Source organism: Onychomys torridus, chromosome 12, assembly GCF_903995425.1.
Source record: "Onychomys torridus chromosome 12, mOncTor1.1, whole genome shotgun sequence".
Classification (NCBI taxonomy): domain Eukaryota; kingdom Metazoa; phylum Chordata; class Mammalia; order Rodentia; family Cricetidae; genus Onychomys; species Onychomys torridus.
In genome coordinates, this window is record NC_050454.1 from 2811508 (window position 1) to 2835460 (window position 23953).

Consider the following 23953-nt stretch of genomic DNA (forward strand, 5'->3'; position numbering starts at 1 on the left):
GCTACAGGTAGGTTCTGTGGTATTGAATTGAGCCAAGGTTGTGATGTTCTATATGTACACAGTTTTTTAAATCAAAAAGAAAACCATTGGTAAGAAATAATTATCTAAATCATACCTCATATGGATTTAAGTCTAATGTCTGGGAGTGTAGTCCCTTGAACTACTAAAACATAGTCAATGCTGATCATACTGGCACATGTCTTTATTCCCAACACTTGGGAGGCAGAGGCAGGTGGATCTCTGTGAGTTAGAGGCCAGCCTGGGCTACAGAGCGAGATCCAGGATAGCAGAGCTATGTAGAGAGACTGTCTTTAAAAAAAAAAAAAAGGGGCCAAAGAAAGAGAAGAAAAGGCTCTGGTTATGCTTTCCTGTTGAATGTTTAAGACCATGTAGCTAGTGCTCACTTCGGCAGCACATACACTAAAATTGGAACTATACAGAGAAGATTAGCATGGCCCTGCACAAGGATGACATGCAAATTCATGAAGTATTCTATTATATATATAAAGACCTTGTAGCTAGCCAAAAACTACCTGCCCCCAACACACACCTCTGTCAAGTCCAGTTGAGAATTTGGTCTATGGACACGAGCTCTCAGTTATTGGTCCAGCACCATGCCTGCCTGCCTGCTTGCTGCCATGCTCCCTGCCAGGATGGTCATGGATTCTTACCCTCTGGAACTGTATGCCCTAGACCAGCAATTCTCAACCTGTGGGTCACGATTCTTTTAGGGGTGGAATGACCCTTTCACAGGGTCACTTAAGGCCATCTGCATATCATATATTTATAATTCATAACAGTAGCAAAATTATAGTTATGAAGTGGTAACAAAAATAATTTTATGGTTGGGCATCACCACAGCACAAGCAACTATAACAAATGGTTGCTGCATTAGGAAGGTGGAGAACTACTGCTAAACTATTTCTTCTATAAGTTGTCTTGATCATGGTGTTTTATCATAATATAAAAGCAATTAAGACAGAAGTGGGCTATTGCTATGACAGGCCTGACCATGCCATTTTGGGGAAGAATTGGAAGATTCTGGACTATTAAAGAGGTTGACTGTTATAAGCAGGGCCTAATGGGCCATCTTAGTAGTAGTAGCATGGAAGACAATAGTGCTAAGAGCAATGTGGACTATCGAGGCCCAGCACAAGAGGCTTCCGAGTGGGACAATATTAGCAACTAGGCTAGAGAACGTTTTTAATGAACATTTTATGTCTAATAAAAGCTGAATGGCCAATAGAGGGATAGGTGGGGCTGGTGGACAGAGAGAATATGTAGGAGGAGAGAAGAGGAGAAAGGAGAAAGTGAGAGAGAAAGACAGGGAGACGCCCAGGGCCAGCCAGACAGACACACAGCGAGCTGTGAAAGTACAGAGTAAAGAAAGGTAAAAAGCCCCGAGGCAAAATGTAGATGAAGAGCAACAGGTTAATTTAAATTAAAGGGCTGGTGGGACAAGCATAGGATAAAACCAAGCATTCATAAGTAATAAGTCTCTGTGTCATGATTTAGGAGCTGATTGGTGGCCCAAGAGAAAGCCTGTTACAGATATTTCATGCAACAAAGAAAGGCTTATGCAATTGTAATTCAAGGAGGGGGCCAGGCTCCATCCCAAGCAGGCAGCTGAACTCGGCAGTGTCAGCCAGGTGGCAGTTATGAAAGATACAGGAGTAAAGGGGTTGTGGAATCTTCCTCTGCAGTTGAGAGCCACTGAGGCCAGGCATGTGGCAGGGGAGTCCCTATACTTAGACCCCGAGAGGTTATTGTATGAAGCTATAAAACTGAAGCCTGGATTGTATTAGAGACCTCAAGAGGTTAGAGGTCCCAGAGCTGTGGGATATCTGCCAAGGAGAGCTTCAGACAGGCAGTAAAACCAGCAAGAGAGAGAGGGAGAGAGAGGGGGGGGAGGGGGAGAGGGAGAGAGAGAGAGAGAGAGAGAGAGGGAGAGAGAGAGGGATGTTGCAGTCAGCAAAGCTGAGAGGAGTGAGATCTGAAGATCTTTGACATTAGACATGGATCTACAGGATTTGGAGTTTTCCCTGCTGGGTTTTGGTGTTGTTTTGGCCCAATATTTTCTCACTATGGCCTCTTTCTTCACCTTTGAAATGGTAATAGATATTATGTGCCACAGTATGTTGAAAGTCTGTAATTTGCTTTTGATTTTAGAGGGGTTACAATTAATAGTGTTACTGTGTCTGAGAAGACATTTTGGACTTTTCAGTGTTGAAATAAACTGTGATAGACTATGAGGACTTTTGAAATTGGACTAGATGAAATTTTCAATATCATAAGGGTAGGAGTGTGTGTGGGGGCCGGGACTGGAATTTGGTGGTTTGGATGAGATTGTCCACTGGAGGCTCATGTAGTTGAACACTTTATCCATAGTTGGTGGAACTCTTTTAGGAAGGATGAGAAGGTGTGGCCCTGGGTGTGGGCTTTGAGGTTTCAACCACACCATTTCCAGTTAGCTCTCTCTGCTTATGGATTAAGACAGAAGCTCTTAGCTACTGCTCCAGTGCCCCGTCTGCCTGCTGCCATGCTCCCCACTGTGATGGTCAGGGACTCACCCTCTGAAGCTGTAAGCCCCCAAGTAAATGCTTTCTTCTATAAGTGGCCTGGTCATGGTGTCTTCTCCCAGCAACAGAAAAGAAACTAAGACACCACCCTAGGAAAAAAATTGAATTAGGGGATAAAACAGGTGACACAAAGGAGAGGTGGAATATACCAGAGACTAAGGCTTAAGGGGCATCAGTGGGGGTGTGGAGAACAGAGGGTAAGGAGTTGATTAGCCAAACTAAGAATACGTGAAGTGATCCTATGGAAGTCCATATATAAAATACAGATTGTGTGTGTGTGTGTGTGTGTGTGTGTATGTGTGTGTGTGTCTGTCTGTCTGTCTGTCTGTCTGTCTGTCTGTGTCTGTGTGTCTGTGTCTAGAACAGCTGGCTATGGTGAAACTTAGGCAATGAAAAGTACCCCTCCTGTGGGACAAGGTTGCATTTTAGCTAAGCCACGGGGAGAAGGCTCCATGTCCTTGTTACTACACATGGCCTTGGGATTCTTCACTTGTCCTCTGATAAGCTCCCAGGCCAGAAATGGCTGTGGCAGTGGTGGGGTTGTTGTTAAGGTAATTCCATTCTTTGGCCAGTGGACAAGCAGTGGCCAGTGTCTGTTCAATAGTGGCCAATGTCTGTTCTATAGTCTACTGGACATCAAAGGCACCAACTGGCAGACAGATTAAAGGCAGAAACTAATACATGAATGAAGTTTGTTTTGGTTCTTGAGGGTAACTAAGGATATGGGCCCGGCTAAATGGCATTATTTGTTGATGAGGCCTTGGGATTCTGAATGAGACCTATCATCTCAAAGCTCTGGAAGTTTTCACATGCATAATTAATATTTCAAATTGCATTTATTTATAATTTTATTTCAGTTTTTTGTTTGTGAATAAGAATTCCTGGAATGAAGTTTTGACTACAAAGGCTGACTGATTGAAGGTTGCAAGTCCAGAGAAAAGTTACATTGGGCCATCGTTAGTGTCCTTAATAATTATTTCTAGCCAGGCATGGTGGCACATACCTTTAATTCCAGCACTTAGTAGGCAGAAGCAGGCAGATCTCTATGAGTTCAGGTCCAGCCTGATCTACAAAGTGAGTTCCAGGACAGCAGGGCTATACAGAGAAATCTTGTCTCAAAAAAACTATATTATTATTATTATTATTATTATTATTATTATTATTATTATTAATTGCCCTCTTCTATATGTGACCTAACAAGTTTGTAACCACTAGGTAAATCTTTTAGAGTATTTAAACAGACCCCTAATTCCCACCAACTGAAATGCTAAGAATGCCTATAGCTGAGATTTTCCTGGTCTTCTGGGAACTGCCTACATAAGGTTTCCACTAATGTATTTTAAAAGTGTCTTGATTTGTAATTTTCTTTGTTCTGTTACTATGAAATTTTCATGACATTGGACCATGGATTTGGGTCAACATGAGCCATAGTTATTCATATTTGGTGCCAGGTCAAACCATATTTTATCCCCTTTGAGGTAAGAGTTGTGTTTTGGATTGAGGTTTATGAAATATGAGACTGTTTCTTATATTTTGGGTTATAAGCTTACCCTTTAATAGCTGAGCCATCTCTCCAGCCCAGGATGCTTTTACCTTATGTAGAACAGGCTGGTCTGGAATTTGTGATCCTCCTGTCTCAGGCTCCCAAGGCCTGGCCTTACAGTCCTGTGCCACCATACCTAGCATTCAACACTGTATTCATGTATGTGTTACTGAAGTAACAGAGAAAGAATGACAGTGGTGTGATAGTCCCATGGGCCTTCATCCTGAGTACTGGTACCCAGCCTTGAGTGAGATAGGCTCTTGTTCAAAAGTAGCTTGCTAATATGTGGTTTATTGGAAAGAAAGTTGCTCTTTCCCTTTGGAGATACCACTCCCAATACTTGATGAGGTTATAAGTTTGCCAACAGCAAATACCAATTCTCACTGATAGTTCAGGCATATTGTCTTCTGTGGGGTCTTGCATTAAGTATTTTGGAAGACCAGCTTGAATGGGGAGGAGGTAGAGATAGAAGTAAGGTTTCCCTGCATTGGTAGCCCTTGGGCAAAGGGGGTCCTTTTAGGCTCCTCACTCTCAAAACTCCAGACCAATGCCACATTGATATGTGTGTAAAGGGTTAAAAGGGAATAATGGAACAGAAAGGGTTAAATTGGGGTTGGAGGAGTGGAGGGCAAGTAGAGGAGGGAGTATGAATAACACTAAAGACCTTTTGAAAAAGCCATATGGAAACCTGAAATACAAACACACACACACACACACACACACACACACACACACACACACACACACACATTCCTCAGTGTTGAAATCCAGTTTTTTTCTTTATTTTTCTTTGTTTATTTTGTTTGTATGGGTAGGGTGTTTTGCCTGTATGTATGTCATTTATGTATGTCTTATGTCTTTTCCTATGGATCTTTTTAGCCTCTGGGCTTTGAAAGGTTACATCTATCTATCCTATCCTATCCTATCCTATCCTATCCTATCCTATCCTATCTATCTATCCTATCTATCTATCTATCTATCTATCTATCTATCTATCTATTATCAGCTTGATACTGTATAAATTCTTATCCTAACAGTGAAATGTTTCATTGAGGCTTGCCCAGTAATAGAATAAAACCAAAACTTATTATAAGCCACAGTCATCCTAGGGTCCCTCCTGCTATATAGCCTCCCTGGTTCTATGGGTTGCAGTCTGTTCTTTGCTTTACATCTAGAATCCACTTATGAGTGAGTACCTACCATGTTTGTCCTTGGGTTTGGGTTACCTCACTCAGGATGATATTTTCTAGTTCTATCCATTTCCTGCAAATTTCATGCTGTCATTGTTTTTCTCTGCTGAGTAGTACTCCATTGTGTATATGTACCACATTTTCTTAATCCATTCTTCAGTTGAGGGGCATCTAGGTTGTTTCCAGGTCCTGGCTATTACAAATAGTGCTGCTATGAACATAGTTGAGCATGCATCTTTGTGGTATGATTGAGCATTCCTTGGGTATATGCCCAAGAGTGGTATGGCTGGGTCTTGAGGTAGATTGATTCCCAATTTTCTGAGAAACCGCCATGCTGATTTCCACAGTGGTTGTACAAGTTTGCATTCCCACCACCAGTGGAGGAGTGTTCCCTTTGCTCCGTATCCTCTCCAATATTGACTGTCATTAGTGTTTTTGATCATTGCCATTCTGACAGGTGTAAGGTGGTATCTCAGAGTTGTTTTGATCTTCATTTCTCTGATGATTAAGGATGTTGAGCATTTTTAAAAATGTCTTTCAGCCATTTGTGATTCTTCTTTTGAGAATTCTCTGTTTAGTTCTTTAGCCCATTTTTAAATTAGATTGTTCAGTATTTTGATGTCTAGTTTCTTGAGTTCTTTATATACTTTGGAGATCAGTCCTCTGTCAGATGTGGGGTTGGTGAAGGTCTTTTCCCATTCTGTAGGCTGTCTTTTTGTCTTATTGACCATGTCCTTTGCCCTGCAAAAGTTTCTCAGTTTCAGGAGGTCCCATTTATTAATTGTTGTGCTCAGTGTCTGTGCTGCTGGTGTTATATTTAGGAAATGATCTCCTGTGCCAATGCATTCAAGAGTACTTCTTACTTTCTCTTCTATTAAGTTTAGTGTAACTGGATTTATGTTGAGGTCTTTGATCCACTTAGACTTGAGTTTTGTGCATGGTGACAGATATAGATCTATTTGTAATCTTTTACTTATTGACATCCAGTTATTCCAGCACCATTTGTTGAAGATACTTTCTTTTTCCCACTGTATAGTTTTGGCTTCTTTGTCAAAAATCAGGTGTCCATATGTGCGTGGATGAATGTCAGGGTCTTCAATTTGATCCCATTGGTCTGTATGTCAGTTTTTATGTCAGTACCAAGCTGTTTTTTATTACTATAGCTCTATAGTAGAGCTTGAGGTCAGGCATGGTGATGTCTCCAGAGGTTGCTTTATTATACATGATTCTTTTAGCTATCCTGGGTCTTTTGTTTTTCCATATGAAGTTAAATATTTTTCTTTCCAAATCTGTGAACAATTGTGTTGGGATTTTGATGGGGATTGCATTGAATCTGTAGATTGCTTTTGGTAAGATTGTCATTTTTACTATGTTAATCCTACCTATCCATGAGCATGGGACATCCTTCCATTTTCTGATATCTTCTTCAATTTCTTTCTTTAGAGATTTAAAGTTCTTATCAAAAAAGTCCTTCATTTGTTTAGTTAGTGTTATCTCAAAGCATTTTATATTATTTGTGGCTATTGTATAGGGTGAAAATCCAGCTTTTCTATAACAAGGCAACAATACCCCTACAAGATACCATGAACTAACAAATAAAAAGCCCAGTGTCAGGAACAATTACTTCTTTTGGAGTTTTTGGCCCCATTGAGGTTCCACAGATCCACTAATATTACAGGGTGATACTCTTGATTACCCTCCAGAACTTGATGGTAATACTCTACTGCTGAAGACATCTTGTGCTTAAGTCACAGACTATGGGAACATTAAGCAAGTACTAACCCAGAAGCTTCATCCCTATTTGTCAGTTTTCATAGTTTCTAGTAGGAAGGTACTATATGCTACTGGAGGAGAAATGTAATCATCAGTCTTTCCCAGCTGAGAACCCTGCAAGCCACAATAATGATCAAGCTGGCAAGTCATGCCCACTGGTGCAGTAGTAACATGGATATCATGGGAGTAAACAACTACTTTCTTTTTTTTTTTTTATTTATATTTTATGCGTGAGTGCTCTGCGTGTATATCTTCAGGCCAGAAGAGGGCATTAGATCTTATTACAGATGGTTGTGAGCTACCATGTGGTTGTTGGGAATTGAACTTGGGACCTCTGGAAGAGCAGCCAATGCTCTTAACTGCTGAGCCATCTCTCCAGCCCCAAACAACTACTTTATGATTGCGGTTAAGTCCTCCACAAGATGAATCCCAAGCCTGACCCCATCAGGCCAAAAACTTATGCCCAGACACATTGACCTACTCCTAATAACATCATTATACAGATAGATTAATGCATCTCTAACCCGCATCAAGGAAGCTTCTAGTTATAACGGATGGTGATAACACAGAGACCCACAACTGTTGACCCCATCCCCTAAATGGCAGCATCTGGTTAACTGACCCTTGGGTTCTCTCACTAATTGCTGCAAGCTGCAGGAATATGTAATGGAATTCAGTCACTATGACAAAAGCTATTACCTGGGAGGTCAAGAACTTTTCCAGAGGTCAAGCTATAGCTTAAGGAGTCTTGATGATATTTTAGCTTTTGTATATATATTAGCCAGTTCCTGCAATGAGTTTCTTGTATGCTATGTATGCTTCCAAAAACTCCTAACAGTGGATTTATCCAAAATACTTCTGAAGCATCTTAGGCCAAAATGGCAAACAGTCTCCTGAATTAAGGTAAATACTCTTCTGGAGACACCACCTTGAAGACAGGCTAGGTGCATTATGGTGATATTTTATTTGTGCTGAAATGTGATTTTATTTATTTGTATGTTAATAAATGAAAGTGCCTGGGGGTCAGAGCTAATAGCAAGCCATTTAGCGGAAGTCTGGCAGTGATAGCATATGCCCTTAATCCTGATCACATGACAGACAGATCTCTGTGTGTTCAAGGATACGGCCAGCATGGAGACTCACGCATTTAATCTCAATACCCACCATAGAGACCTGGAGGTCTGTATAGACAGGCAGTCATGAGGAGGTCATGTGGTTGGGTTTACAACCAATGAGAAGGCAGAACAGAAAGTCAATAGAAAGACAGACACACAGGAAGTAGGTCTCTTTCCCAGGGGAAGGGCAGCAGCAGCAGTAGATGGTAAGAAAGTGGTCTCAGCTTTTGGCTACTGCTCTCTGACCTCTTGGGCTTTTAACTCTGCATTTGGCTCTGTGTTTCTTATTTAGTAAAACAGTTCAGAATTACGTCTATAGTGCATAGCTTTATTTCTTGGGCAAATGAAGCTCAGACTCTCCTTCCTCTCACAGGCGTTCCAGAACAAATGACTCAGGACAAAAGGGTTTTTGCATATCAGGTGGAGGGAAGCAATTGAGGCAAGATTCCTAGCAGAGTTGCAAAGCTCAAGAAAGCAGCAAGGTAGAGTTTTTGCAGATCGTAGGATGGAGATGGAGATGAGGTAGAGATGGAAAGGGCTTAGTAGAAACTAGGACAATGAGAGGACAGGAAGAGAAAGGATAGAGAGGAGCTGAGTATAAGAACAGAAAAGAAGCTGTGTAGAGAGAGAACTGACTCAGAAAAGTAGAGTGTATGAAAACTAAAGAGTTTTGTGTATATAGATTCATGTAATATGATCAAAGATTAAATTATTAGCTGCTCATAGCTTCTTCCTGGACCCTGGGATAGGGCTATCGAGGGGCTAGACCCCTATGTTCTCCATCTTAGGTATAGGCCTTGAGTTACTGGAACCAGCTGACCCAGATTCCAGGAATTAGAAAGTGCAAAGTACAGAGTATCCCAACCCTAGTCTTCATGGTGATTGCTTAACCACAGAAATGTCCCCACCCGAGGACAGCCAATGAGGAATGGTGACAGGCATCCACCCCCTCTTAGATGTAAGATAAAGATTTCTGGAAAGTCCCTAGAAGCGAGCCAATCAGAATTCTACCCATACTAGCACCTCTAACTGATGTAACCTTGTGGTTTTTGCCTTTAAAAATTGAGCTTGCAGAGGGGTGGGCACCTCCTCCAGCCTCCACTGTGTTGGATGGCTTGTCAGGGTCCCTGCCTAGGCTTGAATTGCTTCCCAATAAAACTTTGCTTTTGCATTCTGGTAAGCTCATCTTTGGTGGTCTCTCTGGGCATAACACACACCTCATGGGAATGGAGAGAGGCAGGGGAGGGGCAGTATTCCGTTTAAAGAGAACTTTATGTCAGGACGATGGGTGGGTCTCCAAAGGGCAAGTCAGAATAGTAACATTCATGCAGGAAGCTTGTAGCTGAATCCTGGAACACAGTCTGCTGAAAGGAAGGGTCTGCATGGGAAGCACTCGGGTTGAACTCAAGCAAGCCTAGAAGTTGACTTTAACTGAAATGCAGTCAAGGAAAGGTTTGTAGGGTATAAAAACCTTTGATGCATCTTCAGAATTGTTGAGAGGAGAATGGATTTCCCACAAACAATGTGGGACTTGTTCATAGTTGATAATTGATTGTGTGAGCTCTATGTTCACAGGGATGATAATGAGACTGGAGACCTGACAGTTGAGGGGAGCAGAGGAGCTGATTAGGAGGCTTCAGGTATCATTCAGTCCTTGTGTCTCCGAAGCCGTCCTGTAACCAGTCTTTCTCTGTCCCACCAGCCAGCTTCCAAATAATGACATAGAGACTTCTTATTAATTATGAAAGCTCGGCCTTAGCTTAGGCTTGTTCCTAACTAGCTCCTTTAACTTATTAACCCATTTATATTAATCTATGTTCTGCCACATGGCTCGTGGCTACTACCTCTCCTCTTGAACATCTTGCTTGCTCTGCATCTTCTGAGTCTTTTTTCTCCCAGAATTCCCTCTGTTTATTAGCATTCAAAATATTCAAAATTAACAAAGTACCATATAAGGTTCAAGCTTTTTCCCTGTGCTATAACATTTTCCATTCTTATTGGGCTTTTTTTTTTTAAAAAAAATTACTTTACTCTCCTTTTAAAGACTTTATTATTTTTAAGTTTTTTTCTATGACTGTCTATATCCATTTTTCTTTCCTTTAGCATCTAAACACATTTTTTTCCCTTTTTTTTTGGAGCTGAGGATCAAACCCAGGGCCTTGGGTAAACATATTTTTTAAGTATACTCTATCTGTTCAGAGGTCTTCTTGGTCTGGACTTGGCTTTTTGTGTATTTGTAGTCCTCTGACCACGTGAGCCAAACCTTAAATGACTAGGCTATGATGCTGTGGCTCTGGCGGCGCCTCCAGCTCCCCACCCCCCTCCAGTTGGTTGGAGCCTAGCCTCCTGCCTGCAGCCAGGCCTGGAGCCATTTACTTCCCCAGTTCTGGGAAGTTGCAGAGTCTGAGATGCAGCAGGCATTTGTACCCAGTGCTGGCTGTTCAAGTGCTCAGGTGCTGAGCAGGACCTCTTAAAAGAGCCATGCCTCTGTTTGGTGAGCTTGCCCCAGAGGTCGCTTTCTGGGGCCCTATGTGGATGGATAATTGAGCTCCACATTGGTTGTTGGATGAAGCATTTATCTAATTATTCTTTAACAGTAAAAACTCGGGAGTCAGATATCAGGGTAAGGACTTGATTGATCAGCAAAGCTTCAGAGAAGTGACCAGTGACCTCCCCTCTCCTTCCTCAATCCAAAAAGGCTGAGAATCTTTCTAAGCCTCATGTTGGGTACCACCATTGGGCCAGCTCACAAATAACAACATGAAGACTTATTATTAATTATAAAAGTTTGGCCTTAGCTCAGGCTTTTCCCCAACTGACTCTTATAACTCCAACCAATTTCTAATAATTTACGTTTTACCATGTGGCTTTTTACCTTTCTTTCATTCTGAATGTCTGACTCCTATGTATCATTGGCATCTCTCAGATTATTCACTACTGTGATTCCTTCTCCTCTTCCCCCGGTCCCCCCAAATCCTGCCTAGCCTCCCTATCTAACTATTGGCCATTTAGCTCTTTATTACACTAATCACAACAATACATCTTCGCACAGTGTACAAATATTGCACACCACTTTCCTAAGGATGTGTTTGTCCTTCTGCCCTCCCTTCTCAGCATATGGTCTTCCTTTCTCTAGCTTCTTTGCACCTGTATTCATGGCAGCAGCTAATTATCTTGTATTCTAACTTATAATTATCTGTGAAAATGTCTCTCCCGGTAGGCTTGCCCTTAAGAATGTCGAATGGGCCCTAGTACTTGGACTCTTGTTTAAATGCTGGTGGATAGCTTTATTATCTTAGACACATGATTTAATTGTTATATACCTTTGGCTTTTATGACAGGCATATTCCCTATTGCTTTCGGTTGCTGTGAACATGAGGGCAACAATCCGAGTAACGTATGAGGCCAATGTATATGCAAAATGAAGAGTAAAACGTTAAACACTCAACAGATAACCTGACCTATTTTCACGGGGTGAATTATTTTACAGAGTCCCCACAGTTAGGTGGCTCAGGTAGCTCTCACTACTTCATAGCGGTACACGTGGTCTGGGTCTGTGGGCCTTGTCCCGAGGCCGACTCCTGACTGGCTCCACCAAAGAGAAGGCCCCGCCCACCATCCTGCCAATCAGGTCTGCGCAAGAGCACGCTGGGTCAGGCCAACTTCCTGTTGTTAGACTTACAAGGAGCGGGGCCACGGTGCGCGTGCGCAGATTGCGGAGGCAGCTTCCCGGTTGGGCGGAAGGTGACGTCAGCAGCGCGGGGAGGGTCCGCCCATAGCCTGGGGAAACGTCGAATCTGTGGGCCGTCTGATGGCGTCACAAATCCGCGCCTGAACCTGGCTACGGCCGAAGCAGCGAAGGCGGCAGCGGCGGCGACAGCTCTGGGGTTCGCGTCTCGGGGTGTGTCGGCCGCCGCTGCTGCTCAGGCCTGGAATGTACAGATGGCTGGCTAAGGTTCTCGGCACCATTCTCCGCTTGTGCGAGCGGCCCGCGCCCGGGGCCCGCGCCCTGCTCAAGAGGCGGCGCTCGAGCAGGTAAGGCAGCCGCGCGCCGGTCCCCTCCCCCGCGCTGGCGTTGGGCGCCGCGGGCCTGTGGGAACCGGCGGCTCCGGGACCGCGGAGGCCTGGGGCGAGTCCTCCCCTCTAACTGTGAGCGGAGGGGGAGCGGGAGGCCGGCGCTGTGCTGCTCGCCCGGTACAGCTCCGGTCTCCGATGTCATAGCGGGCGGGCAGTGCAAGGAGGGACCAGCCAGTAGGTTTAGGAGTTTGCCCATAGTCATAGTACTGTTCTCTTCGCACCAGGGAACAGCAGTCGTCTTGTTTTACAGCAGCTGTGTGTGTTGGGCTAGAGGGGAGGAGAATGGTCCTGTTCTTTAGCATCCGGTGTAAGAAGCAGAAGGAAAGTAGGTACCGCACTCTAAGACTTGGTTAAAATTAGAGGGAAATTACCAATGTTACTACTTAGCATCTACTCCTTTACTTATTTTACATTCTTCCTCTTTAATTAAGGATTTACCTAGAGATTAAAATACCGTGCATGCCGGGCGATGGTGGTGCACGCCTTTAATCCCAGCACTTGGGAGGCAGAGACGGGTGGATCTCTGAGTTCAAGGCCAGCCTGGGCTACAGAGTTCCAGGAAAGGCGCAAAGCTGCACAGAGAAACTGTCTCGGGAAAAAAAATACTGTGCAAATTCTATGTTCCCCATAAGTCTCTCCCATCCTTCCCTCCTTCCTTTCCTTACTTTGCTGTGTTTGCTTCATTCATTATGATGATGATTATTATTTTTGTGTTTCCAGGTCAAGAGAAATGGACAAAAGATTGGTTTAGGGGAAGTAGAACAAAATGATTCATAGATGATTCTAGGAATGTAGGTCACTGATGGAATTGGTTGTTAGCTAAACTGTAGCACATATTCCAGAGACATAGAACCATTTGTTATAAAGTTCCTAAAGTTATGTTTATAATACTACGTAAGGGCAGACTGTTTAATTCTGTGTCTGGTGTACAACGAAACTGGGTATATTTTATTGAATGGGGACTGTTAATCTCACAATTATTCTCATTCATGGTTCACCAGAGTCATTCAGTGCCCGTCTCCTGCCCCTGTGTGTGTGGTGTGTGTGTGTGTGTGTGTGTGAGTGTGTGAGTGAGAGTGCGCGCTTGTGCGCGTGCCCAGGCCAGCCTTGAATTCTAGTTGCCTACACCTCTGTTCTTTATTGTATTTAGGGGCTAGAGTCTAATAAAACAACTTGCTGGGTGGTGGTGGTGCACGCCTTTGATCTCAACACTGGGGAGGCAGAGCCAGGCGGATCTCTGAGTTGAGGCCAGCCTGGTCTACAGAGCAAGTTCCAGGGTAGCCAGTGCTGTTACACAGAGAAACCCTGTTTTGAACCACCCCCCCCCCCCCAAAAAAAAACCCAAAAAAACAAAAATACAAAACAAAACAAAACCAGCACAACTCATTTTAGGGACTAGAGATATGCCTTAGTGGTGGAGTACTTGACTATCATGCCTGTCCTGTCTTCTGTCCCCAGCACTGGGATAAGGGTGGGTGGGGCAGTTAAGCACTCTCTCCCAAAGCCCCCAATAATGTAACCTCTTAAGGCTGCTATTGTCACTTGAGATAAAAAAAAAAATGTCTGTCTTTGGAGTCATTGTTCAAAAACAAATGATTTATTGGTTTAATTTGACCAGATTACACATTGTTACACTGTAGGGAGTGTTGGGTTTTTCTTAAGATTTAGAAATAGCTTTCTGTTTTATACGTTTTATCTCCTTTTATGACTAGTAGTTGGAAGAAGGAATGTTGTATGGTATGAAGTTTTGATGTTAGATGTTGAACCCAGGGTCTTTTACATATTAAACACATGTTGTACAACTGAGTCACACTTCCAGCTCTGGGTAAGTTTATTTATAAAAATACATGTATTACATATGTATATACATACTTCTTTTCCTTTCTTTACAGCACTCTGTTTTCTGCTACAGTGGACACTGATGAAGTCCCAGCTAAAAGACCAAGATTAGGTACTACATTTTAAAAATCATTTCTTTTAGTAGGAAAAATACATGTGTGGAGCAAAATTCAAAAGGTATAAAGTTCAGACAATGAAAGTTGCCTCTTTCCAGCCTTTCCCTACACCATTGTCTTTCCTAGAGGTGACTGCTTGTGTCTTTCAGATTATGTGTATTGAATGTGTGTTTGAAGTTCTAAAGTCTTCTATAATAAAACGTTAATTTTTCTTGATTTTTGAGAAGGAAACCTGTTCAGACTTGGCTGGATGAACCAATCTAATTTGTTATCTCAAATCTACTTTCTTGTATCTTACTGGTAGAAGAGAATAAAAACAGATTAGTATTATAGTCTGTTTCCTTTTTTCAACAGTGATTGTGAATTTGGGTCTATTCCAGATGTATTGGTTCACTGTGGAACTTGTTGATGTTTCGTTTAAATCCAGTAAATACTGAGTATGTCTTGATTTACACAATTATAGGAAGTCAAAAAATGAATACTTGGCCTGTCTACCATCATTTTTAACTACGAAAAAAGTGAACTACTTAAAAAAAATTAATATAAAATATTAGCTTGTATTTAAATGTAATAAAATACATAAAGCAACATAAAAAAAGATAAAAACAAAAAAACACAGGCCTATAGTCTTAGCTACTGACGATGTTGAAGCAGGTAGATCAGAAGTTCAAAGCCTGCTTAGACAACTTAATGAGACCCTGTTTAGAAGTAAAGTAATAAGAGATGGGAATAAGCTCAGTGGTTATCTAGCATGTAACACCCAAAGATCAGTCCCTAGTACTGCAAAAACAAAACAGATCTTTGGTGGTGGGAGAGAAGGTTCCTGGGTTGGTTGTGTATGGTAATTCTTTACTTCTGTCCTAAGGATCACCCCACTCCATTTCTGTTGAATACAGTGTTTGATTTCCTTACTGCAAACCAAAAGAAAGGGATCTGAACTGGAGGTGAAGCTGGGTAGCACAGCGTGCTGACTGGCTGCTCTTCCCAGGGGAAATGACTGTTGTATGCTCGAAATATGGCTAGTTTAACTCCATATTTCAAGGTTTTAAATTTTTAAAAATTTTTTGGGGTGTGTGTGTGTGTGTGTGTGTGTGTGTGTGTGTGTGTGTGTGTGTGTGTGTATGTCTAAGTAATCCAAATTGGCCTCATTCCTTTTCCTTAGCCTCCCAAGTTCTGGAGTACAGATGTGAGCCATCACACCTCAATAAAGAACTGAATTTTTACTTTTCACTAATTTAAACTGAATTACTAGGTAACCACACCTGGCTTCTGGCTTTTACATTGGATAACTAGGTAGCTTTGGGGAGAGAGACAGCAGAGGAAGGAAGGAGGGCCTCAGAGCAGACCCATGAGTTTACAGTGAAAGTCAGAGAGTCTCAGGAACACAGGGCAGTCTGTGTCTTGACAGATGAGCCCTTTCTTTGTATGAGTCGAGATAATTTAACACAGTATTGGGATATACCTATTTTTTGATAAAAATTTGTAGGAAAATAAAACATTCCAATACTTTAGTGTCTATTATATTATTATTATCAAGAAATATGTCTTGTCTTCTGGGGCCTGTGGAGTAAACATCAATCATTAATGCTCTTTTCTTGCCCACTTCAAAAACACAGCAGAGTAGAAATGATCCTCAACTTATTGTAGGAATAACCTGGAATTGTCAATTCTTGAAAGGAAAACAATAACTTGAAAACGTTAGTACTTCTCTTTTTTGAGAAAGGGTCTCCATATGTAGCTTAGGCTATCCTTAAGTTCACTATGTTGCCCAGGCTGGTCTCCAGCTTGGGATCACCTCATGAACTTGGGATGTATGCTTGCTATTTTTATGTCAATTTGACTCAATCTAGAGTCATTGGAGAAGAAGGAGCGGCAGTTGAGAAAATGCCTCCATAACATCTAGCTGTAAGTAAGCCTGTAGGACATTTTCTTAATTAGTGACTGATGTGGGAGGGCCCAGCCCATTGTGGTCCCACTGGACTGGTTAGCCTGTGTTCTATAAGAAAGCAGGCTGAGCAGGCCATGAGGAGCAAGCCAGTAAGCAGCACTCCTCCATGGCCTCTGCATCAGCTCCTGCCTCCAGGTTCCTGTCCTGTGTGAGTTCTGTCCTGACTCCCTTTGAAGAACAGTGATGATAGAGTGTAAGCCAAATAAACCCTTTCCTCTCCAGGTTGCTTTGGTCATCGTGTTTCATCACAGTAATAGTAACCCTAGTTAGGACAGGATGCTACAGCCTCCTGAATGTTGGAATTACAAGTATGCACCATCATAGTCAGCAAAGAAGTGAATTGCTTCCAAGTTGGATTCTGTTCCTCCTGGACCAACACATTTCCTCACTTATTTGAGCTGTTCCCCTTTCTAGAGAGTATTTGTTTCATATTTTATCTATATCGAAACTCTTGCTTAAAGCCACCATTTTAGGCTATTTTTCTCAGAAGCAGAAACTAGTTCTTTACACTATAATTAGTGAGTACAAGGGAAACTAGGAAACATAGATGTGTAGGAAGTAAGGAGGTAGTATTATAAAAAAGGAAGTGGAGGAGCACTGAAATCCATCCCCCCTCTTCCCCCCTATTTGTTTACTTCTCTATTTTGTAATCTTTGGTACCAGGGAGAAGTGAGCTTGAGATTGCCCATTGCGTCTGGTTTAGTAGTGGGGCAGTTTTTCTTTGTCCTAGATGCTCAAGAGCTGTATGTATTGTCCTTCACTCAAACAAGATTTAGGAGGGGCTTTGTTTAAGGCAGTCCTCTTGTAACCTGCCTTGGAAGGAAGGGCAAACTGATAATGCATGTCTGTGCTCTCTCTAGGCTTTCCATACCCAGCAGTATGTATCTTCCTTGTTAATTTATCCCTCATCTCTGTGAAGTTTCATTTTATGTCTTCTACAAAGCTTACTGCTCAAAAGCTGCTATTTCAGATCATTTCTTGGTGAATCAGTTTGTGGCTTACTAAAGTAATAGTTTAATGTTTTTCTAGCAGCTGTGGTAGTTGATTAAAACAAAATTCATGTGTTAGAATTATATTTGTTCAGTTGGAAAAGGTATTTATTATTCATGTATGTATGATGCACAGGTGTGAGTGGAGTTGTGCCGTAGCATGTCTGTGGAAGTCAAGAGGACAACTTTGTGGAGTCAGTTCCCTCATCTTTCTATGGGTTCTGGAAATCATTCTCAGGTTGCTGGGCTTACATAGCAAGCAGTGTTACTCAGTAAGCCATCTCGATGGCCCAAAAATACTTTCATAGATACATTTCTATTTCAGTGTTGAAACATGAGACTTTATTAAAAACTAAGGTAGGCTCTTTTCAAAACATAATGAATTTTTTTCTGCAAGTTAGTGCTCCATTTTTATAATTTGTTGGTACTTTCTAGATTGCATCATTCACCACGTGAAAAACAATTTCTACAATGTTGCGAGTTTATTTAGATTGCCATTACAGCTGACCACAAAACCCATGGTGTCTTCTGCTTGTAATGGAACACGGGATGTGGCCCCTTCAGGAGAGGTCAGTGGAGATGGGGCTTGGATACTGGTCTTTTTTTTTTTTTTTCTTTCCCTTTTTGATTTTCTGTGTGGAGATGGAACCCAGGACCTCGTATATCCTTGATTTTCTGTGTGGAGATGGAACCCAGGACCTCGTATATCCTTTGTTTGTTTGTTTGTCTATTTGTTTTTGAGACGGTCTCTTTTCATAGCCCTGGCTGTCCTGGAACTCACTGTGTAAACTAGGCTGGTCTTGAACTCAGAGATCCGCTTACCTCTGTCTCCTGACTGCTGGGATTATAGGTGTGTGTGATATGGGTCTTAAATATCTTAAGCATGACTCTACTACTGAGTTGCCCTATACACTGTAATGTTTGTAAATTGAATTTAAAACTATTCTCCTAGTCTTTTGGGGAATTACATATAGGTTGACTTATTTCCAGAAATGAACATGCATTTATTAGCTTTGATATGAAGGTCAAGAAATTAAAGGTTAAAAATTTAAGTATTATAAAAATATTTATGGCTCAGTGAGTAAAGACTAAAGCAAACTGAGGCTTGCTGCTAAGCCTGATGAACTTAGTTCAATCCCCAGGACCCACACTGTAGAAAGAGCTAATTCCCACAAATTGTCCTCTGATCTCCGTCCATGCACGCACATACAGACACATATGCGCAGCAATGCATACATACACACACACATACATACACACACACACACACACACACACACACAAGAATGCAGTACTTAAAAAAAAAGAATATTGGATCACTGAGCTTGATGGCATACTCTTGTGATCCTAGTGCTCATAAGGCTGCTGCAGGAGAGTTAGCTGACCTTGGACATTCAGGACTATTTGTGACAACCTAGTGAGACCCTTGCCTAAAACACAAAAAGAAGGAAGAAAAGAAAAGGCCAGGTACAGTGATTAATGCCTGTAATCCATAGGAGGCTGAGATAGAAGAATCGTTATGAGCTTGAGACCAGGCTGGCTACAGAGTCAAACACTGTCTTAAAAACAAAACAACAGAGTAGGGTGAGTGTGAGGTCAGCCGATTTGGATAACGAGTCTCTGTCTTGAAAAAGGAAATTTGTTTTTTTGCTTATTTAAGTATTTGTGGGAAAAATGTAATTATCTTTTTAACACTGTTTTGTCAGTTTTGACAGCTTTTTTAAATCTTAATGATGTTATTTCTGTGTGCTGGCTTGAAAATAATCATGAATAGAGTGAGCTTTTAAGTTAGAAACGGTTTTAAATTTGCAAACTTGAGTGCTACAGAAGTGACTGCTTTATTTTAGGTATTTTCGAACTCTTCCTCTTGTGAACTGACGGGTTCTGGATCCTGCAACAGCATGCTGAAACTGGGTGAGGCGCTCAATTGCTCTTGCTTAGCTGTACTTCTGCCTGTGTCTCCGAAGTCGGAGGAGGAGTGTGAGAGGGAAGCACCACTTTGGATTAGGAGGAGAAGAGAGCATAGTCTCTTTACTGTCTATCAAAACAAGTACAGCTGAGGTCTACCTTCTACCAGACATGGAACTCTAAAAGGTTCCTTAACGTCTGTGTCTCAGTTTCTTATCTGGAGAAGGGGACATTAATGCACAGTTGAGGTTTGTTTTTTTAAATCAAACCGCAAGTAAGTCAGAGTAAGTCAGAAGTCTTGAGTATTTTAGTAGAAGGACAGCCTTGGATGGTGTTTCTTGGGTGCCATTCAGGTGGTGATGCACACATTTCATCCCACTACTCCGGCAGCAGAGGCAGGCAGATCTCTGAGTTTGAGGCTAGCCTGGTCTACAGAGTGAGTTCCAGGATAGCCAGGGCTACATAGACACTGTCTTGAAAAACAAAGCAAGAACAACAACAACAACAAAATAAGTGTAGGTTTTACCTTAAATCCTTGGGATTAAAAATATCTCTGGTTTACAATGTCTCAGATTTTGGGGATATTTGCATGCTCCCTACCAGTTGAGCATCCCTGATCTGAAATCTGAAACTGGAAACCTCAGTATCAGCACCCAGGTTTTCACATAAGGATGTTCAACCTTGGAGCTTAATTTTAGCATTCTTGTCTTTAGTTGACTACTGTGCTTTCTGTTTATATATATTAATGTGACTTCAGATCAATTCTCATTGATGAAAAAAACAAGGAAGGGCTGGAGAGATGGCTGGGTAGTTAAGAGTGTGTACTGCTCTTGTAGAGGACCTGTGTATAGATTCCAGCATCCATATCAGGCAGCTCACAACTGCCTATAACTCCAGCTCCAGAGGATCTGATACACTCTTCTGGACTCACACACAGATATAAACACACACACACATCCACACATAATTAAAAATAATAAAATAAATCTTAAAAAAAATATCGTCAAGCTTACTATGTGTCAGTCACTGAGTCGACATTGTCAGAAATAGCAGAAGACCTTGTTCTTGCTCAGAGTTCATCATATATTTAATGAGCAACCCTAAGTTCCTGATTCCTGCAGTTATATAGACTTGCATATTGTCATTACACCCTGAAGGGGGATTGTGATTGTATGTACTGGACAGAATAGTATTGTGGGAAAAGCTCAGAAGAAGCCAGAGTTCTGGATACAGTTGTGGTGTCTACCATGTAGGTAGACTTGTAGTTTGAGAGACAAAGGGCAATGCTAGTGAAAATGAGTGTGACAGAAGTTGAGGTTCAGAAGCCACAAGTAGAAGAGGCTGAGAAATGATGCTTTGTAGTTATGCTCCTCACACTTGTTAGTTAGGGTACCACTTGTGGCGTAGACGTGCAAAGGTGAATAAACTTGTACTCCTGTGTATTGGTTCCTTGACATTGCTGGGACCAGAATAGCTGAGAGAACAACGTGAGGAGCGAGGTTTATTTAGCTCCTGGTTTTAAAGTTTATGCAAACTGAATCTGACTTAGACATATTGTTTTAATATCAGTTATTTGATGGCTGATGTGGTTTTGTGGTAGTGGAGATTGAGCTTAGGGTCTCGTCCATCTTAGGTAATACTGTACCACCGAGCTACCTTCCTAGCCCACCATTGCTTTCCCTTAATTTTTGTAACCTCACGCCGGAGTCCTATGCTTTAAAAAGATAAGATGGTTAGTTCTAGCACACAAATTTTCTGTCCTAATGCAGGCTGTTCATGGTGATATTTGTTTCCTCTCACTACAACTATGTTCTTAAAGGTAATAAATCTCCTAATGGAATTAGTGACTATCCAAAGATCAGAGTGACAGTGACCCGAGATCAGCCACGCAGAGTCCTGCCTTCTTTTGGGTAAGTGTTCAATCTGCTGTTCTGTAAGTGGAACTCACTGCTGCTTAGGCATTTCCACTTTTGTTCTGTAAAATAATATTAAGCAGGCACTCTGAGGGTAATAACTTGCTGAATATCGTATGACTAGTTAGATTTGAATTTAAGTGTTTCCTTTCCAACTGTATTACATGTCAGTAGTATGATTGAGTTTTGAAAACCATTTTAAGATTTTTATTTTTAATAATTCTATGTGTGTTTTCTCTGAATAGGTATCTGCCTATTCATAGTTCATGTCTGAGGAGGCCAGAACAGGGCGTTGAACCCCCAGCTCTGGTCCTCTGGAAGAGCAGCTGGTACTCTTAATCACTGAGCCATCTCTGTAGACCCTTTTAAATAATGGTTTTAGTTACTTTTTTGAGAATTTCACACAGTGTATTTTGATCATGTTCTTGCCCCCTCTCTGACTTCTCCCAGCCAGATCCTCCCTTTCCTCCCTGCCCACTCAACTTCATGTGTCCCCTCCCCTCTCTGCCCTCCTCTCTCTCTCAAGTCCAGTTTGTGTTGCTAGCTTCTTCTGAGTATGGGACCTGTCTTGGAAGATGATAGATGTACCTGGACTCGTGGAACTAAACAACATAGTACTGAATGACAGTTGGGTTAAGAGAGAAACCAAAATGGAAATAAAAACCATCCTAGAATTAAGTGAAAATGAAAACACAATATCTGTGTTTATTTTATGTGTATGAATGTTTTGCCTTCTTGAGCCTTTGTGTACCATGTGCATGCAGTGCCTTTGAAGGCCAGAAGAGGGCATTAGAATGCCTGGAATTGGAGTTACAGAGAGTTTTAAAACGTTCAGTGGGTGCTAAGAACTGAACCCTGGTCCTCTGCAAGAATTGCAAGTACTCTTACGCCCTGAGCAATCACTCCAGCCTCCCTGAAAGCCATTTTAAAAAGAATTGATGTTCACTTTCTTTTAAACTGTGTGAATGTATGTATGTGTGTGTGTGTGTGTGTGTGTGTGTGTGTGTGTAAGTTCAAAGACAGTTTGTGAGAGTTGGTTCTCTCTCTGCATCACGTGGCCCCAGGACCGAATGGAGGTCATGGTGAGTCCTGGCAGTGAGCCCTCTGCCCACTGAGCTGTCTTGTCAGTTGCCCCTTGTTTACTGTTGTTGTTCTTTACAATTGCTGTTACGTGGATGTCTATGTTCACAGTCTCTTCTTTTACCTTTTCATTTTAAAGCCACGTTTTGTCAGGTGTGATGGCTGAGATCTTTAATCCCAGCACTAAGAGGCAGAGGCAGGCAAATCTCTGAGTTCAAAGCCAGCCTGGTCTACATAGTGAGTTCCAGGACAGCCAGGGCTATGTAAAGAGACTGTCTCAAAAAACAACCCTCCCCCCTCCACCCATGGCATGTTTTATTGATTTCTGTTGTTATTGCTTGTGGGTTTGATTGTTTTTTAGGTTTTGTTATTGTTGTTGTTGTTTGAGATAGGCTCTCAACCACCTAGTCAATGCTAGACTGGAATTTATTATGTAACTCAGGCTGTCCAACTCTCAATTTTTCTGTTTTAGCCTTCTGATTTTTTTAAGCTCTCATAGTTTTTAAGTTCTAAGAGTCCTCTCCACTCTGCATGATTTTTTTCCCTTAAGTATTTTGCTCCAGTTATAAATGTGCAGTGCCTTTTCTTATCTCAAAAACTGTTTATTATTTTTAAATTTCTTTGACCCTGCTTTTTCTGTTCCATTAGCCCCCAGGACTTTCCTTTAGCCTGCCTTGGTTTATTTTAGTTGTATCTTTCAAGTTAGAGTTTTTTTTTTTTTTTTTTTTTTTTTTTTGAGAGACAGGGTTTTTCTGTAGCTTTGGAGCCTGTCCTGGACTAGCTCTGTAGACCAGGTTAGCCTCGAACTCACAGAGATCTGCCTGTCTCTGCCTCCCGAGTGCTGGGATTAAAGGCGTGCGTCACCAACACCCGGCTTCAAGTTAGATTCTTTATTAAAAGTTCTGGGCCAGAGCTGGGGCAGTGTTGGTGCATGTTTTTAATCCCAGCATTCAGGAAGCAGAGGCAGGTGGATCTCTGAGTTTGAAGCCAGCATGGTCTATAGAGAGAGTTCTGGGATAGCCAAGGCTACACAAAGAAACCCTGTTTAATAAAAAGAATAAAATTGTGGGCCTGGAGATATAGTTCAATTAATCAAGTTCTTGCTGTACAAGAGAAGGACCTAAATTGGATTCCTAGCATTCATGTAGAAGCTATCCCACAGCTACACAGATCCTTAACCCAAGTGCCAGAAGTGGGAGAAGCAGGCAAATGCCGGAGCTCATTGGCCAACCAGTCTAGGCAGAATTGATGAGCTCCTAGGTTCAGTGAGACCCCACCTCAAAAATTGAGAGCTACCGAGGTAGATGCCTGATGTTGCCTCTCACTTTCGCATGCACAAGCACACATGGGCAAACATGAACACATACACATTTGGTGATCCCGGTTAATAATTGACTTATAATTACAAGTGAAAGGTGGATGGCTGGAGAGTCGACTCAGTGTTTTAGAGCTATCGTAGAGAACCCATCCATGTTCAGTTTCCAGCACTCAGATGGTAACTTTCAAGTTCAGGGTTCTCATGCCCCCATCTGGCCTCTACAAGTTCTGTGTGCACATGTAGACAAAACACATATGCATAAAATGATAATTTAAAACATTTTAAGTGAAAGCCAGCTGTGGCAGTACACATCTTTAATCCCAGCACTTGGGAGGCAGAGGCAGGAGATTCTGAGGTCGAGCCCCGCTTGGTTTACATGGCCAGTTTCAGCCTAGCCAGGGCTACACAGTGAGACCCTGGAGAGAGAGAGACAGAAAGAGACAGAGAGAGAGACAGAGAGAGAAGGAGAAACTAAGAGCCAGGTGCCTCTGAATTTGCATGAAAGAGGCGTTGTAAAGCTAGGAGGGGGTAAAATCGACATAGGAGCATGTTGTATCAGAACAGA

General features: G+C 42.0%; 1 protein-coding gene and 1 non-coding gene across 2 annotated transcripts in view; both read left to right on the forward strand.

Moving 5' to 3' along the window:
- The first annotated feature begins 396 nt into the window (after positions 1-396).
- On the forward strand, positions 397-502 carry LOC118594362. The gene has a single exon (XR_004946352.1). It is a non-coding gene; the product is annotated as a U6 spliceosomal RNA (small nuclear RNA).
- Positions 503-11994: 11492 nt separating this feature from the next.
- The window catches only part of Senp2 (SUMO specific peptidase 2), a 43846-nt gene continuing 31887 nt past the window's right edge, over positions 11995-23953 (forward strand). Inside the window, exons 1-5 of the mRNA XM_036203658.1 lie at positions 11995-12235; positions 14170-14228; positions 17605-17738; positions 19017-19083; positions 20897-20987. Coding sequence (XP_036059551.1) covers positions 12135-12235; positions 14170-14228; positions 17605-17738; positions 19017-19083; positions 20897-20987 — 452 coding nt within the window. The 5' untranslated portion in view covers positions 11995-12134. The remainder of the gene's footprint in view (positions 12236-14169; positions 14229-17604; positions 17739-19016; positions 19084-20896; positions 20988-23953) is intronic.